Raw genomic sequence first — 19,018 nt, 5'->3', positions numbered from 1 at the left:
GTATACTAAAATTGTATAGTTTAATTTATTTTTAATCTGTATTTTGTATTTCAATATGTATATTATATTAGTGGTTTATTTTGGTAGTTGATTTTAGTATACACCTAACATGTTTAATACCTAGATATATAACACCATTAAAAAATTATTTATAGGATTTTCTCCTCCTTTTTCCATATTTTTTTGGTTAATATTTGTTCATGATATTTTCTGCATTGTAGAAATAAATAGTTTCTACAAAATATGAGCCCATGTTTGAGTGGTGAAAATTGTCATTGAAATAAATAAAACAAGTAGAAAAATAAAAAACAACTAATTTGATATTTATAAAATGTAATTTAAGTAAAAAACCACCCTTGTTTACGATCTTGATACAATGTCATAATATCTTTTTCTAAAAAATTAATTTACCAATTATAATTGGATTAAATTTAATTTAAACACTTCAACCATAAATATACCTTCACCATTGAGGCATATCTAATAAAACCAATATTTATTGCTTTTCTGGTTGAACTAAGATTTTAGAACAAAACCCACGATTTATGTCATTTTCCCATTTAAACCAAAACCTTAGAGATTTACATTTTCATTTTCTTGTTTTAAACCCCGATTCATATACAATAAAAGAATTTACACGGACGTAACCAACTAACCATTCTTATTTTATGATATTCATGCAATATTGTATTTTTATTTAAGTAAACTTTTTTAGATCCAAACAAATTATTTGAACGAAAGAATTTTTAAAATTCACTTTTAATGTTTTTGGTTCGAACATAAGTTTATTATTCCCTTTAGCATCAATAAGATGGAAAAATGGTTAAAATTACTAGTTCCTATTATCATTATCTTCTAGTGGCAGTAAAGGAGAAATCTTAACGTAACTCTAATAATGGCAACCCATGAACAAGTGACAACGCAGCCGTGCAGGTGACCCATCCGCAGAGACCTTGGCATCTGAATCTCTACTACATATTCATTCCATCAAGTTCAAAACTTAAATTCAACCCCTACAAACAATGTAAAAGATGAATGTAAAATATACTAACATCTAGAATTTTAACCATTGCATCCAAATCTTACAATGTACAGCATGCTTGTATAGAAACAAGGAATGGTACAACATGCATTCTGGTTAGCTTTAGTACATTGGAAAACCAAAACTGTACATAATCAGCTGTTTGCTTTGCAAGAAACATCTGAGACGGTTGACTTCCACCCAATACTGTCCTCTATCAAACTCCAGAGTTCACCTAAACCATGGAAGTAAATTTGAATCTTAAAGATTAAAACTCGATTTAAAGACACAATCTTGTGAGCTTGTTATGAGTTTAACCTTGAGAAAAAAGCACAATGGAATGGTGCAAATTCTCATGCAAAGAACATTGTGCCGTATGCTGTTGTGTTCCTTTACGCAAATTATTTACAAAGAACACACTTCATTTTTAGCTTCAAGATATTCCTGTCATCTTCAAGAATGTAGTTCCCATCTCGGGATAACCATGCTGGCGAGCCGAACCTGCTTTTCTAATGGCAAGTAGCCTTTAAGTAGTACACAAGTATGATGCACCACTTGCAGTAGAGAATCAGCGCCTTGATTCTCACTCTCATCAATGGGTTGCGAACCAGGAACATAGGAACCATCTGCTATCTGAATTGCCCATTGGTATATGCGTTCTGCTGACAAAAAGAGATGGGAAACAACTGTTTCTGCAACAACATCCCAGCTCTTGTCATCAAGAAGAGACACAAGGATGACTGGTAGATCGTTCAGCACCGCTTGTTGGTCAACGATCATAAAGGGCATATATTTGCAGCAGGTGGCAGATAGCAAACCAAGAAACTGAAATGCCTGCAGAGTAAATAAGGAGATTTATTGTAAATGGGATAAGAATCATAACAAATTCAACTTGTACAATTTCAACAACATTTTGTTCTCCAATTAAGTATAATTTTAAACACAAAAATATCAAACCTATGATCGCAAAATACGTTAATTTCTGAAGACATTAGCATTGACTATCAAATCCTACCGTGGAAGGAAAACTAGATATGCAGCTAATTTCAACTGTGTCAATAAGCCACTGTCTTTTAATACTTCGATCTGCATGCTGCAAAGCTGCTGCAACTTCAACGAGTACATCCCAGAATCCTGCAAAATATGAAATTTTAGCATTGACATTTAAAATGAACACATCCAAGCTTAACATGCCTCCAAGTTCCAAATAAAAGTAGCAATTCTAACTCAATTAAGAACCATTAACTGCTTAACCCTAAATTGATCTGTTTTCCTGTGCTCTAGAAAGTGTTAACATTGGATCCCATAGCAGAAAACTTACCTTGGATTTTGGAGTTTAATACATATGATTTCATTTTTCCAAGTTCAACAAGTGCAAGAGAATGACTCTTCACTAGCTTGATCTTCATAAGGACCTTCTTTCGCACATCAACGGATTGGACAGCACCATGAACAAACTCCTCATATGAAACCTGTGTTTGTAAATGATTGCTTAGGTCACAAGTTCAAACAGACCTTTGATATATTATAAGCTTAATGTCACTAAACTTAGTGCAAAAGCAGCTGAACTAACTGCAAAACATCAGCATGAAACAGTAAATAATATTCTCAAAAGGAAAAGCTGATAAAGAGACAGTTCATGTATCCATACCTTCAGAAAATCCAATAACCAACTCTGTGGGGCCCTCCCTAAGCAACTTACTGCTTCAGCCCACTCCTCTGCAGAACTAACATTCCCTGACACTATACCGCCAGAAGATTGCATAAGTGGCAATAAAGTAAATAGAACTTCCATGCACCTCTCAACAAGGCAAATGTGATCAGAAGTGCCCACAGAAACTTCATCTAGGCACTCATAAAGACCCTTCCAGCATGAAATACGTAACAAGCTGCCAGAATTTTCACACGAGGTAAATGAAGACAAATGATTATTTACATCACCAAAAAGTTTTTCAAGCCTGGAGCTTGAAAATACTTTTACAAAGTCTGCAAGATGAATTAGCAGACATGACTGCAGGTTTATTTCAAGTGTCCTGAACCTAGAGAAATCAGATAGCTCATCAAGAAAAGTTAGGAGTGAATCAAATTGATTTGCGTGAGCTAATGCAAACTGTACGCATTGCTCCCTAAGAGTACCCATCTCAAAAGCAGAATCTGCTTGCAACAATTCGACAACTTTGGCCTCGTATCTCATACAACGCCTGATAATTGCTCCCCAATCCAAACTAGGCAATCTGGGAGCTCTAGAAAGGCACCTTAATACAGCAACAACTGTAACAACATGTACAATAGTACCTGGCTGAGAATAGATAACGAAAAAAAAATGAGAACAATCAGAAGAAATGAACAAAATATGAAACTTAGTGAACATGAATAGAGTTGGCAAGTTTAGAATGTATGTTGCAAGTCTATCAAATATAAAGAGTCCTTACCTAAATCTGGAATGAAAAGTAAAATAGAATGATCAGATACAGTTATCACAATGGATTGGCATTCAATGATGTTATCATGGCTATTTCACATCAACAACAACAACAACAAAGCCTTGTCCCACTAAGTGGGGTCGGCTACATGAATCAAACGACGCCATTGTGCTCTGTCATGTATCATGTCTACAGAGAGACCGTTTACATGTAGATCTCGTTTGACCACCTCACGGATGGTCTTCTTAGGTCTTCCTCTGCCTTTCGCTCTTTGTCCATCTTCCATCTCATCCACCCTCCTGACTGGATGTTCTATCGGTCTTCTTCCCACATGTCCAAACCACCTGAGACGCGATTCAACCATCTTTTCCACAATGGGTGCTACTCCAACTCTCTCCCTTATATCTTCATTCCTTATTTTATCCAATCGCGTATGACCACTCATCCATCTCAACATCTTCATCTCTGCCACACTCAGCTTATGTTCGTACTCCCCTTTAGCCGCCCAACACTCCGTACCATACAGCATAGCCGGTCTTATAGCGGTGCGATAGAATTTACCTTTAAGTTTTAAAGGCACTTTTTTGTCGCATATAAAACCAGATGCACTCCGCCATTTTGACCAACCTGCTTGGATCCTATGATTTACATCCTGTTCAATCTCTCCATTATCCTGTATGATGCACCCAAGATACTTAAAACTTTTAACTTTTCGTAGGATGTTTTCTCCAATCTTCACTCTATATTGGAGTTTTCCCTTCTCAGACTGAATTACATTCCATATATTCCGTCTTGTTACGGCTTATGCGCAGACCATACACTTCTAGAGCTTCTCTCCATAACTCCAACTTCTTATTTAGGTCTTCCCTTGACTCTCCCATAAGGACGATATCATCGGCAAAAAACATGCACCATGGCACAGGCTCTTGGATGTGCTCTGTGAGTACTTCCAAGACTAATGTGAAAAGGTATGGACTTAAGGATGATCCCTGGTGTAATCCTATACCAATAGGGAATTCCTCTGTCACACTACCTTGAGTCTTCACACTAGTTGTGACCCCATCATACATGTCTTTGATTGCCCGAATATATGCGATCCTTACTCTCCTCTTTTCTAAAACCTTCCATAAGACCTCCCTTGGTACCCTATCATACGCTTTTTCCAAATCAATAAACATCATGTGCAGATCCCTTTTATTACTACGATACCTCTCCATCATCCTTCTTAATAGGTATATCGCTTCAGTGGTAGATCTGCCTGACATAAATCCAAATTGGTTCTCTGTTACTTGTGTCTCTTTTCTCAACCTCCGTTCTATCACCCTTTCCCATAACTTCATAGTATGACTCATAAGCTTAATCCCTCTATAGTTTCCGCAACTTTGTATATCCCCCTTATTCTTGTAGATAGGTACCAAGGTGCTCTTTCTCCACTCATCAGGCATCTTCTTTGACAAATGGAGGAAAAACAATTCAGTTTGAACATATCATTTGTGAATAATTTGAGCTATTTCTGTGAAATGCCACATGATTTTTTACACAAACTATAACTTCGAACCCAAACTACCTTCAAGTGAATGATTAATTGGACTAGAAATAAATGACAGTTTACAAAATCTGAAGAAGGAATTGCATATTTCAAAGATTAAGGACTCCAGAATAATTTGCAAAAATAAAGGTAAGAGATCTACCACAGTGTATTTGAAATCCATAAGCCACGAACTGAGTTTCCAAACCACATTGTCCTCAGAAACACTTTGAGAAACAGATTTTGAAGTAGTTTCCGCTATATTATTATCACTTTCAATACCCAAATGTTCCTTGGACCATAAATGATGTCGAAGGAAGCCAAGTACCCAGGAAGCATATTGTTGTAGCTGATGATTATCAGAATGTTGTGCCACGAGAAAAATTTCTTGCACCAAAGATGTTAAGTATGGTTCAACAACAGAACTCATTAGAAGAGGACCCACAACAAAAGACGAATCCTGTTGTTAACATGGAGAGATGTTAAGATATGAAACAAAGAACAAAACCAAATATTAACAAATATGTGGGAAAGATAGCAGCTAGTAAATTACCTTCTTCCGATAATCAGTTTGCTTGGTGTAATTTGGAAAATCCACATGGACCAAAATCCCTACGCCAGCTCCCATAGCATTAACAACTCCTAGCATACCACCAAGATGGACCAGAAAAGGGAAAGGGTTGGAGTAACATTTCCTGAACAGTTCCAGCAAACCTTTAATGTTTTCGGCCTCAACAGGGTGAACGCCTTCATTAAGTATACAAGAAAGCACCGTCCCTGCTCCAACACATGATGCCATCATTAAATTCTGGTGCAAAATGCCAGACTTCTTCACAGAGATTAAGTCAGAAATAAACTCTTTAAAGCCAACCACAATTTGGTCCAACTCAGTATCATCCATCAATTCCATTCTCTGGCAAAAAGCAACTATTGTGGGAAGTGCAAGACAGGACCCTAGTGCTAAAACAATCGCAGATTCTTCCCCATGGGAACTAGTCTTCAGAACTAGTGAATTCACATATGGAAGCCATGATAATACCAAGCTTTTAATCTTGAGAACAGCTTCTAAATTTCCAGCTCTGTATACTGCACTAATGGAAGTAGCCAAACCAAGAACCAGACCAGCAACACCCCATATATCTTCTTCAAAATCCTCACTGTTACTAAATGATTGTTCAAGTACCTTAGCATTCACGTTATGTGAACCAGGTGGAAAGCATGAGCATAGACTGTCCAAAACAACAGACAAAGATCGAGTTCCTTCACGTATCACTGTAGCTAAGGCTGTAACAATTTTTCCTAGCAACTCAGATTCTGGAACCATGTTAGCTTCGTTTTCAACAGTGGAGTTATCAGCAGCTTCAACCCTGGTAAGAAGATCTTGGCATGATAAACCCAATCCAACACCACATGCCCCTTTTACAAGGGAACTTCTGCTAGCAAAAAGGACCTGGAAAAAAGCAGATTTTTTTTTTCAAAAAATCCCTCTGGAAGAGTGTAAGTAACTAAGTATGTGTACAACTACACTTCTAAATACAACCTCGTAACTCATAAGAAAGCTGTCAAATCAATACAGAAGTCAACTACCACATCAGTGACAAGTTTTTTTACACATCATCACCTCTTGTCTTCAATCAACCCTCAAAACTCATCCATGTGATTTGGACCTAACTTGGAAAAAATGATGGGACCCCTTAGAAAAACTGCATTTTTTAGCCTCTCTTACTACACAGCACATATATCCAATGGTGTTCTTCAACTCCCTATTCATGCACCCTTGCTCTACTACAAAGGTGAACAGGACCCCAAGTATGCTACAGCATGTGTATAATGTCATACAGGTTTGAATTCTTTTCGCCATGAAGTTTTTATTTGAATCACAAAGCAAAGACAAGGGAGAAGGTGGAGTTAAAAGACTCTGCTGCAAACACTTGCATTACATCTAACATATTTATAGCATTCTTAACCTAAAACTGCTATTCTTTTCGTATTAGAATAGGTTTTGTTTCCAAAAATATTTTCTTAAACACAACCTTTTTTTTCCAGAAAGAGAAAATAATGATACAATAGAAATACTCTGTTGACTAGATCAAATCAAAATCAAATTCCTAATTCCTTTCATGAATCTTTTATATAAATAGAATTAATTATAAATCTTTTCCTTTTTTGGTTTAGCTTAATTTTAGGGATTTTATAATTAGAAATCTTTCTTTTATTTTAGGCTAGTATTTTTTCCTTCTTTCCTATTTTTATTTCTGTAGTTCCTCTATAGAGAGGCTGATTCCCTGTACATTTGATAATATAACATATTCAAACACTTCAGCTTGGTATCAGAGCAGGATCTCTACACTTAGCCTCTGATTTATAACTATGGCTGACAGTTCCTCAGTCATTAATCCTGAACAGAAGGAGAACACCACTCCTACTCCATCAGATTTCAAATCTGAGCAACGGGTACTAGTTAGTGGTGACTCCCATTCAGTTCAGATCACCACATTTCACCACATTTCAACTCAATGAGTCAAACTACCTTAGGTGATCTCAATCAGTTCAGATGTATATCCGTGGAAGAGGGAAGATTGGATATCTCACCGGTGAGCGAAGCCAGCCTAACATCACTGACCCGCAATATAATGTGTGGGATACCGAAAATTCTATGGTGATAACATGGCTGGTGAACTCAATGGAAGAGGTATCAGCAGTAACTACATGTACTATACCACTGCCAAAGGATTGTGGGAGTGTCAAGGAGATGTACTCTGATCTTGGGAATAAATCCCAGATTTATGAACTTACTCTAAAAGCTAGAGAAATTCAACAAGGGAGTGACAATGTCACCAAATATTTCCATAATTGAAGCGGGTGTGGCAGGATCTTGACCACTTCAATAACTACAAGTGAAATTCAGCTGCTGATGCCAAACACCACCAACAAACAGTGGAAGAAGGGAGGATACTCCAGTTTCTTGCAGGCCTCAACGTGGAGCTAGATGAAGTTCGTAGCAGAATTATTGGAAGAGCAATCCTACCCTCAATTGGAGAAGTATTTGCTTAAGTTAGAAGAGAGAAAACTCGTAGAGCTGTGATGATGGGGAAAGGCAAGACTGAAACAGACTTCTTTGGAGTCTAATGCACTCTTAGTGGCACCTGCTGCCTAGGAACATAGAGGAAGCACTAAATGATCCAAACTGGAAATTAACAGTGCTGGAAGAGTGGCATGCACTCAAGAAGAATGAAACTTGGGAGATTGTAGATCTGCCACAGAATACAAAATTGGTTGGCTGCAGGGGGGTTTTTACCATCAAGTGCAATGCTGATGGAAGCATAGAGAGGTATAAGGCTAGGTTAGTAGCTAGGGGATATACACAAACCTATGGAGTAGACTATCGAGAGACTTTTGCTCCAGTGCCAAACTCAGCTCTGTGCGGCTCTTCTCTCTTGCTGCGAATTACAATTGGCCTTTACATCAATTGGATATAAAGAATGCTTTCCTGAATGGGGAGCTAGAGGAAGAGGTGTTCATGAAACTTCCACCTGGATTGAGGCTGAACTAGGGGAATAAAGTGTGCAAACTAAAGAAATCTCTATGGATTGAAACAATCCCTAAGAGCTTGGTTTGAACGCTTGGATGGTGGTGAAGGGACTTGGTTATACTCAAAGCCAAGCTGACCATACACTTTTCTATAAACATCAGCAGCTAATAAAACTGTCATCTTAATTGTATATGTGGATGACATTATTCTGACAGGTGATGATTTTCAAAGAACTTGGCTCATTAAAATACTTCCTTGGAATTGAATTTGCAAGGTCTAAGGAAGGCATTTTTATGAACCAACAAAAGTACATCCTAGATCTTTTAAAAAAGACGGGATTACTTGGTTGTAAAGCTGCTGAAACACCTATAGAGCCTAACTTAAAATTGAAGCCAGTTGAACTAGAAAATGTAATGGACAAAGGGAGATATCAGCGGTTGGTAGGGAGGCTAATCTATTTATCCCATGCACGCCCGGATATAGCCTTTGCTGTGGGCATGGTAAGCCAGTTTATGCATTCACCTAGTCAAGAACACATGGATGCTGTCTTTAGAATCCTAAGGTACTTGAAAGGGTCGCCTGGGAAAGGGTTACTCTACAAAAAGCATGGACATCTTCAAGTAGAAGCTTATACAGATGCAGATTGGGTTGGGAATGTCATGGATAGAAGGTCAACATCTGGGTATTGTACTTTTGTTGGCGGAAACTTAGTTGGAGGAGTAAAAAACAGAGTTTTGTGGCGCGAAGTAATGCAGAAGCTGAGTTTAGAGCAGTGGCTCATGGAATATGTGAAGCACTATGGATAGAGAAAATCCTACAAGAACTAAAAGTTTCCATTTCTCCACCAATTGGGTTGTATTGTGACAACAAATCTGCAATTTCTATTTCTCATAATCCAGTGTTGCATGATAGAACTAAACATGTTGAAGTTGACAAGCATTTTAGCAGGAAAAAGATTGAGAGAGGATAGATTTGCATCTCATATATTCTAACCACGAAACAATTAGCAGATGTTCTAACTAAAAGATTACCCAAGAAGACTTTTGATAGCATATAATAAGCAAGCTGTCAATGAATGATATCTTCAAGCCAGCTTGAGGAGGAGTGTTGACTAGATCAAATCAAAATCAAATTCCTAATTCCTTTCATGAATCTTTTATGTAAATAGAATTAATTATAAATCTTTTCTTTTTTTGGTTTAGCTTAATTTTAGGGATTTTATAATTAGAAATTTTTCTTTTATTTTAGGCTAGTATTTTTTCCTTCTTTCCTATTTTCTAGTTATTTCTATTTCTGTAATTCCTCTATAAAGATGCTGATTTCCTGTACATTTGATAATATAACATATTCAAACACTTCAACTTACTCAAACAAGAAGGGAGGGGGGGGGGGGGTTGAGAAAGCACCTCAAGAAGTCCTGTGATGTTATGATATCTCTGTTTATGATCAGTTACATGAAGGCAACTTGAGATAAATCCAACAGAAATTCCAGCAGACCATTGACGGTGTTCATGTTCATGCTGAAGCAACCACTCCAAGAGAAACTTTGAAGCAGCAGATTTAACAGTATGAACAGATGGAGGCAAAACCTGAAATAGAAAGGCCAAATCTCATAACAATCTGGTGCTTATCACACAAGACTTGCCATTTCTTTAATGGTTTGTGATTATTTTATAGGCAATAATTTTGTGTGGGATTTTTTTTTAATTTATTGTATACAAATAAGTTAAATCCAAATAATTCAATCACTGCAAATGATCATTTATATAGCAAAATTTAAGTCATTGTTAATACCCACATAATCAGAAGTTTGATAATCCTACCAATGGCTTATTGAGATGCCAACAGGCAGCAGTGGAGCAAAACTTGAGGGAAAAGGAAAAGTGTGCATAACTATGGAAAGTTTCTCACCACACAGAGTGCACCAATAGCCAGTGCAATATTTTCAGCAGCTCTAGGTATAGCTTCATCTGCTAGTGCCATCATTCTCTGCACAAAATAAAAAACAGCAAAGAACATGCAATAAGATAAATTTGTGTAAAACTTGCATATAGAGCAAACAGGACATAACAACATTAAGCTAAACCTTTAAAATATCACTGGCAGCTTTAGACGTTTTATCTAGGACAGCCTGTGCTTTTGTATCATAGGACGCAACGTAAGCCTTCATCCAACGTCGCACAAAGCCTTTCCACGATTGCAGTGCCATAAGTGCAAGCATGATATTTCTTGAGAGCTGAAGAGAAGAAGCCATTTCCACTAGAGCATTTCCATACGCAGCATGTACATCTCTTAGCCTCTGAATACTTATGATATCAGACTAAAAGTGAAGCCAATTCTAAAAAAATATAGCTAATCTTTTGGCATCTTACTTTTGATTCCTGATAGGCTTTCACGTCTTTAGGAGTAAAAGAAAAAGATAACAAAGCTGCACCAGGCAATTTTCTAGCTTCACTAGTATTACCTGCAAATCGGAAGTCTGTGTCAGAGCATATTCAAACAAGGACCAAATTAATACATTAGACCAGGGGTGTGCATGGCCCGACCCGGCCCGTAGATCCAGCCCAGCCCCGAATATTTTAGAGACTAATTTGGTGTGATTTCACCGGGTCTAGGGTCGGGTAAGGATCTCAAAAATAAACCCGGTCATTATTTTGGGTCGGGTCCAGGCCATAGCTCGGGTCGTCCGATCTTGACCCGGTCATCATACACAATTAATATTATGTTATTAATAATAGATGATGGCTATTCTTATGTGGAATTTAAATATTGTAAACCTTAATATTTTGGGTTATTAGTCAATATAGTTAATGTTTTATGTTTAAAATGCACGACTTTAGACTAATGCATAATATTGTGTTATTTGTATTGATTTAAATATTTGGTGTTATTAGACAATATTAGTATTAATTGTGGCTATGCTTTAATTTTAGAGAAGGGTTAGTTTTTGTTATATTTTTCAAAATGAATTTTACCATGTCAAATAATGGTTGGAGTCTTGGAAATTTGGATATTTTCACATGCTAACTTACAAGAAGGTATCAAGGTAATGTAATGTTAACGGCTCGGTTTTGACCCGGTTTTTATCCGGTATAATCGTGGCCCGAAAGTGTGTAGGTTTCATTGGGTCTAGGACCAGGTTCGAGTCTAACAAATAGATCCGGTATATATTTTGGACCGGGTCTGGGTCATATCAAACCCGGTTTCACCTAGCCTATAAACACCAAAGGGTAAAGTATTAATTTTGTCTCAAACGTTTCAAAAGTGACTCAATATTATTCCCATTTTTAACCACATCAAGAATACTACCAGAGAATATATACCTTCTCAAACCCCATTCAGCAATTTAGCAGAGAAGAATATGGGGTTATATAGCACGATGACGATTGGCAATGAGGAAAAAACCCATAATATTATTAATCTTTTATAATTTAATTTTTCTTTTTTAATTTTATTGTTTTTTAACTTCTCTAAAAAAATTATTTACTGTTGTTATATCATTAGAGTTTGCCACATGCAACATTTAATAATATATAAGGGTGAGCACGGGTCGGATTCAGGGTTAAATTAGAACCGAACCAATTGAATTGTAATTGGTTCGGTTCGGGTAATTTGGTACCTGATTAAACAAAAATTCATAAAAAAAAAAAAACGAAATTTTTATCTTAAAAATTCTGTAAATACAATAAATATGTAAAATTAATAGATGGGTTATGCTAGGTAACCAATAACTTTCTTGAACAACATGAACAACCACCAATCAAATCAAAGCACACTACACCTCCAAATTACCCACCTAAATCTTAATATTAGAATAACCATCCGCACATCTAGTGAAATGAAAATCCGATATATCCATTGTTCACATTGTTTAGTATTTTCATTGTCTGCCTATACTTTTCCTTAATAGAAATAATCCAAACATGTTAAACACCAAACACATTAAAATCCAAACATATTAAACACTAAACACATTAAAATCCAAAAATGTTAAATACCAAACACATTAAAAACTAAATACAAAAGTGCAATAGAGAGAAACTCAAAATCATTAAAAGACATATATTTTTTAAATTTTTTTTGTTTAATTAATACATGATCGGGTCTACGGGTTGGTTCGAGTTCTGCACCTCCAGAACCGTTACCCAAACCAATTACTAGAGAGAGCTATTGGTTTGGTTCGGATTAGACCCGATTACCTATTGGTTCCAGAACTAATTTAATTGGTTTGATTCGAGTTCGGACGGGTAATTGGGTACCCGCTACCCGTGCTCACCCCTAATAATATATGTCATCACTTAGTAATTTTTGTCGGAGTTAATGGTGATGATAAACATTGAATCACTTTTGAAATGTTTAAGACACAATTAGGACTAAGAATATTAGGGACAATATTGATACTTATTCCAAACATTTGGAACAAAAATAATACTTTGCCCAAAATATAAAGTAGCAAATTTTCTGCCACCGCACTAAAGGAAATATTGACCCCTTTTTTCTGCATTGTCATTTCTTGTCAACTTAGCTACAAACCACTCTAGTACTCCGTTTAGATTTCAGGAAATTCAAAATACATTTATTTCTAATTATCTTCTGAACTAAAAATGCAAACGTAAAAGTCACAGGGAAAAGAAAAAGGAACACCATTTAGGAATTTTAACTCCTTTTTAACCCCTTTTTGGATCTTCTTAGTAAGCATGCCATGGAATTCTTATTAAGAAGAAGACAAAAATGGAAAGCTAATACTGCCATACCTGAAGAGAATATAACCTGCGGAAGTACATCCACCAATTTCTCAATCTTACTTCCTGAAACTCTTTTCTCCTTGACCAATCGTCGGCGATTTCTAAAACAAAAAAACACAATTTTAATGAAGTTAATCATATTATCCATTCATCAGATTAATAAAGGTATTGTATGATATGATGTTTTACATGTGCTCATGTGTAATTATCTTGACTTGAAAATCCTCCATGGCCTTCAGTATTTTGGGACAAGTCTCAGAAACAAACAGCTCCAAAGTTCTTTTCTTAAAATCTGCAATACTTTTTTCAAGCTGTGACACCTGGAAAATGGTAATATAACAATATTAATGGAGAAAGTATAACTCCTAAAATAACAACATTTCATACATTCAGAACCAGGCAAAGTATACTTCATATTGGCAAAGAGCTTCCAGGGCTGAAACTCTAGCTTTAGCCCACTGGGCCTCCTGACTAGAGGTAGCTACGCCCCAAATAATTTGCACCACACTCTTTGATGCTTCTGGATAGGCTTCTGCATCCATTGCACCCCACCTTAAAAGAAAGCAAATGCTGCAAAGACAGCAAATTATGAGGAAGTGTTCTTTGTTGAGACAAAAGGATTACAATTTAACATGAAATTCAAGAGGGAAAATAGAATTAATTTGAAATACCATTCTAATGCAAATCTAGTAGCTAAAAGAAGAACAAGGTTTCCAATAGTAGACAGAACCAAATTTGTCAATGCTACTTGATAAGAGTTGGGATGCAAAAGCCCAGGGTAAAAACTATTCTGTTTAGCCTGTCAACTATTTTCGGAAAAAAATAAAAATAAAAATACCCCCATCACTGGTATAGTACAAGTCAAAAAAATACAAGTATATGCTCAGAACCTTAGACATGCTTACCTATGTGCAAGAACAGGATCAGAATGGTATCCTGAAACATGCTTGGCAATGACACCCCATGCAGTGTAAAAATCTAAATCAACAACACAGCATATCCCATTAAAATGCTTTAATACGTCTTGATACTGTATTATTCCAGAAGATATAATTCAAAGACAAAGTTGACAGTACCGATCACATCTGCTTCACAAAGGTGGGCAAGTCCTTGCAAACCAAGAACTTTAATTACAGGATCTGGGTTCTCAATGCAAGTCTGTATATTTGAACATAAGACCATGATTGCCAGAAAAGCATGCATTGAAGGTTAGAATCAAGAAAACAATATACAGGCAGGGCATACCGAAACAGACAAGATAAGGTCAACACCCCTATCAGGGCTTTTATAGCAAATATCTCGAATGGAAGCAGCCATGCTTATACAGATAGCTCTCTCTGACATGAAATCAGTGAATCCTTTGGGAAGCAAAACACCCTAAACATGGAGAAAATATAAAATAAATTAAGGTAATTTTGATAGAGTAAGCTTCAAAGAAACAAAAGGGATAGTATAGTGACAATTTTATATCCAATATACTACTTTGTGCAACAGCCCTTTGAATCTGAATTGTGGACTCTGGAAAATGCAGTCTCCATAAATAATAGAGTTAGTCAATGGAACTAATAATTCAATTTGTTCAACCTTGCAAATACAAGTTTAACTCATTATGCTACCAGTTCCATTTCTTTTGGACTAAAAGAGTTGTCTCTGCCTAAAGTATTGACAGTGTAGACTGGATTAGAAACTTACTTGCAAACTTGGAAAAGCTCGATCATTGATCTCCCAGGTTCGACACAGTAATCGAGTTGCTGTAGCATATAGCGAGCTGCATAATTTTTTAAAAAAGAATAATATAAAAACCTGAATTGCATGGAATGAGTAATTGAACGTAGTAAGAGTTCTAATTTATACAAAGGAATAGCAGAAACTATTCATGAAACAAATTGTATTTCAATGTCATTGTGGTCACTTTTTTCAACTAAATATGTATAGAATTAGAAGCTCAAATTTCAATCACTGAGACCAACTCTTCTAAAGGACACTTGTTGTCAAAAGGGACATCAATGGCACAACATTATTGCTATGCTAGATAAACAGATATGAGATATCATACGGCAAAACTACGACAATAGTAATATTTATTCTCAATATCTAATCGAGTACTCACACTTTTGCATCTTTGTTAAGCATCGGCAAGAGAGTTTGAACTACCAGTGGAATCATTGCTGAATGTGAAGCAAGTGATGGCAGCATTTCCAAGATTTTTAGCTGCAACAACAGTTTTAAAATGTGTGTGTGTGAGAGAGAGAAAGAGAGAGAGAGAGCCAAATAAAGGACCATACTGACAAATAATCGAGACAAATGAACAGTATGTCGAGCAATAAGTGCCAGTGAAGAAGGGAGAAATTACCAACATATCATGGCTAGCAACATCTTTTCTTGTGAATATATTGCTGTAAAACATAATGGTTAGCAACAAAGGAACTCCCAATCTGGGATCCATAATGGCAATAGAAGACAAAGTATCAACAGCAGCAGCCCCCATTGATGGATGAATCAACAAAACACCAACAACAGCACCGAGTAACAACGGCATCTCTGCAAAAGCATACATTGAAATAACATCAATCTCTTGCATCCTTCTAACAAAACAATGCCAAATAACTCCATTCCCATAGGCTAGCGTCTCATACCAGTCAAAAATACTTCCTGAAAATGTGTGAGAGGTAATGAAGACTTTCGCCGGTCAATAATTGACAAGCAGAACCCTCGTACACTGGAAACCCAAGATATTGGTCTATCATGCATTATTTTGGTTTCATTTGTGCCATTCAAAGCCAAATTTAGAAGGAAGATTTTGGAAGAATATTCTCCATCCTGAAACAGAAGAGTGATAGTATTTCTAAATTATATTATTACTAGTTATAATTCTTATTATTATACTTCTGTCATTCTAGTTACACTATTGGAGAGCTTGTAAATGAATATTCAATCTACAGCATTTTAATCCCTATATTCTCTGTGTTAAATGTAAGTTGGAAGGAGGAGAATAGAGAGTGGGGGAAAAAATAATGCCAGACAACAACCAAAAAAAGGAACCTGATACCACAGATGTTGCACAAGTCTTGAAAGTATAGTTCCTGGTGTGCTTAGATAGTGAGCTCCCTTCTCAGTTATTGGTTTATCATTTGGCACCACAAACATTTTTACAAGGAGCTTCTCCAAAACGAGAAGCAAATCGGCAGCCAGTCCTTTCACACATTTGGAAGGAGAAGACATAAGGCTGACAGTGGGAAGTAAAAACAAAATCTCTTCAATTGGAGAGGATTTAGTTCTGCTAATAGCATCATCTGCATGCGTAATTATCATAATAAACAAATTATATTAAAAAAATTGTCATTATACAGGATAACTTTAAAATTTTGAGCTGGAGCAAATTACAGCAGGAAGAAGTGATATAGCTACTCCCATATCAAAGAACTATATATGGCTATTCAGAATCCTGGAAGATAACATGCATAAACCACACATAGCATACTTGCCAAGTAGCTAACAAACCAACCAACCAAAAAAATTGAACCGAGTTCATCACACCAGGAAGAAAGAGTATGCAAAAGCAATATTATGTGCATAACCTTGTCTACAAAATACAAATGTTATTGGCTTAGGTTAACTTGAAACTCGAGGATTCTAAAAAGAAACTTGACAGTTTTAAAAAAAAAAAAAAAAAAATCATACTTCAAATTATTCAGTTTGAATGTATGAATAAACTCTGAAATCAGGACAATTATAGCAAACTTACCACTATCATATTTCCACTTCAGGACTAAGAGAAGAAGTTTCAATACTGAAGCCTGTTCATGCTCAAGTTCTGATTGAACAAATATTGTGAATAATGCTACCAAAGTCGATGACAGACCAGGTACCCATTGCAGCCCAAGATCCTTCTGTACAGATAAGAGGCGCCTTGATAATTCAAAGATGGGCTCGTGACCACTTGGGTACCACTTAAGACAAGTGAGCAGGGAAACAACTGTTTCTAGAAATTCCACAGAAGAGTTTTGAGCCCCAGTAATCAGCTGTTGACAGGGACCAAGAACAATATGAGTACAGGGTAGTACAATAAGCACCAGTGTGGACTGCGAATTACAAGAATACAAGGTACGTACCAATTTCTTTCTGGCCAGAGACTTCAGTACCACTATATATGCCTCCGTCATGTGTTCTACAGTATATACAAATTTATTGTAGTCCTAAGAAGAGCCAATAAGCAATAAAGTAAATAATAACCATGAAAAACTTATTTAACCCAAGATAAGCAGTTCTTCTTTCACAATTGCACTTACTTCTGAGGTCTCATGTGGAAGATACTTGAGGCATCCAACTACGAGCCTAAAAACAGGAATAGACTCATAAGGAAATGAGCAACAAAATGAAGCCAAAGATGAGACCAGTTGCATTGCAAATGAAGTGGAAGATGACTCAGAAACTAATAATCTTATGATTGAGAAATTCAACAATGGCCTCAAGAATTCACAAACTTCATCCATTCCCAGTCGCTTATTTTGCAACATAAACATCAACACTTGCTGCAGCAGTTCAGGTTGAACTTCGGAACGGCTAGACAACACCTGCCAAATATCAAATCACACTTAATTCTATATTTACTACAGAAATGAGATGATAAAAAATGTAAAGTCAGTTTCATTAGCTTACTAATTGCTTTATGCACATGTGACATATTGTTCCAATAGCTAACAAAAAATACTATGTGCATGCCAAATATCAGTCTCAATCATTATAAATACATGTGTTGTTTCACACACTATTTTGTATTTCAACATGTATTCTGTACGCGACACATGGTTGATAATTATCTCTACTCAACCAGCTAATTCTATTCAACTAACTTTATCACATGTCTAACACACCCAACTAAATGACATTTTCTCTGTTGCATTGTGTTCTGCATTTTCCAGATACTTGCACAAAGCTACACACTCCTCAGAATTTCTTACAGAATCCCTTGCAAAACTAACACGGTATTTGCGGCACAAGATACCAATAATTATGAACTCAAACTAAAATGTTGATTCAAAATAACTCATAATCATAATAATAATTCAAAATTGAGCTGTTATATTAACAATCAAGAAGCTCATAACGGATGCAGTGAAAACGAGAGAAGAAACCTTGACGAAAGGGTGCGTTTCAGTGGAAGAGAATTGCCACGTGGCATTGTTCTTCTGGAAACCGTAACGAACAAGGAAACCCAAACCCTTGACGAAAACGGGGACGAATCTCGTGTGGGATCCTTCGAGGGCAGAGTGGAGCTCCAGCAAGGCGAATTGGAGGGGGACGACGGAGTCCGTTACGAGGCGGCAAAGCTCGCGGACGGAAGTGTCGACGACGTTAGGGGAAGAGGAATTGAGGCATTGGGAGATAGCACGCCTTCCCGGGTCGGAATGCGGGTCGGATCGAATGTTCTGGAAGATTGATGCCACTGCAAATTTCTGGAGGGAAGGTTGGGGGAGTCGGGTCTTTTCGAGAAGAGGGTCGTAGGAATCCATGGAGTCAAGTGTTGCGACCTCCAGGAATCAAATTCAGAGAAGAAGAAGAAACCAGAGTGAGATTTTCACTGAAATAAAATAAACAAAATTATTATTTTTTAAAATCCTATTTTTCAATACGATTTTTATTTTTTTATTTTGTGCAGAGCGCGATTATTTTGTTAAAAAAAGGGATTTTTTTTCAATGAAAAATATTTTTTTAATTTTTTAATGTATTTGACAAATTTTTAGTAGTAAAAGTAAAAGTACTAGTAAA

The 19,018-nt window shown here is 36.4% G+C and overlaps 1 protein-coding gene across 2 annotated transcripts; it reads right to left on the bottom strand.

The window, feature by feature from the left end:
• Positions 1 to 789: 789 nt before the first annotated feature.
• LOC130980060 (protein RST1) lies at positions 790 to 18,817 on the bottom strand. Of its 2 annotated transcripts, XR_009086867.1 has the most exons (26): positions 18,385 to 18,817; positions 17,539 to 17,823; positions 17,362 to 17,445; positions 16,995 to 17,271; positions 16,292 to 16,542; positions 15,886 to 16,069; positions 15,603 to 15,790; positions 15,360 to 15,460; positions 14,942 to 15,017; positions 14,495 to 14,626; positions 14,326 to 14,407; positions 14,155 to 14,227; positions 13,660 to 13,819; positions 13,439 to 13,569; positions 13,259 to 13,350; positions 10,877 to 10,968; positions 10,591 to 10,803; positions 10,416 to 10,493; positions 9,911 to 10,093; positions 5,526 to 6,422; positions 5,136 to 5,432; positions 2,673 to 3,320; positions 2,343 to 2,493; positions 2,037 to 2,155; positions 1,340 to 1,855; positions 790 to 1,256 (listed from the first exon to the last, which is right to left on the bottom strand). XR_009086867.1 is itself a non-coding variant. In XM_057903661.1 (25 exons), exons 1-25 carry the CDS (start codon positions 18,760 to 18,762, stop codon positions 1,475 to 1,477), a joined length of 5,553 nt encoding a protein of 1,850 aa, XP_057759644.1. In that variant the 5' UTR covers positions 18,763 to 18,817; the 3' UTR covers positions 790 to 1,474. The 2 variants fall into 2 exon arrangements, 1 of the variants encoding a protein (XP_057759644.1); XM_057903661.1 differs by having other exon boundaries at positions 790 to 1,855.
• Positions 18,818 to 19,018: the final 201 nt, after the last annotated feature.

The sequence above is a fragment of the Arachis stenosperma genome, chromosome 5 (assembly GCF_014773155.1).
Source record: "Arachis stenosperma cultivar V10309 chromosome 5, arast.V10309.gnm1.PFL2, whole genome shotgun sequence".
Classification (NCBI taxonomy): domain Eukaryota; kingdom Viridiplantae; phylum Streptophyta; class Magnoliopsida; order Fabales; family Fabaceae; genus Arachis; species Arachis stenosperma.
The sequence above is the reverse complement of the archived record's forward strand: the minus strand, read 5'-3'. Positions and strand labels throughout refer to the sequence as shown.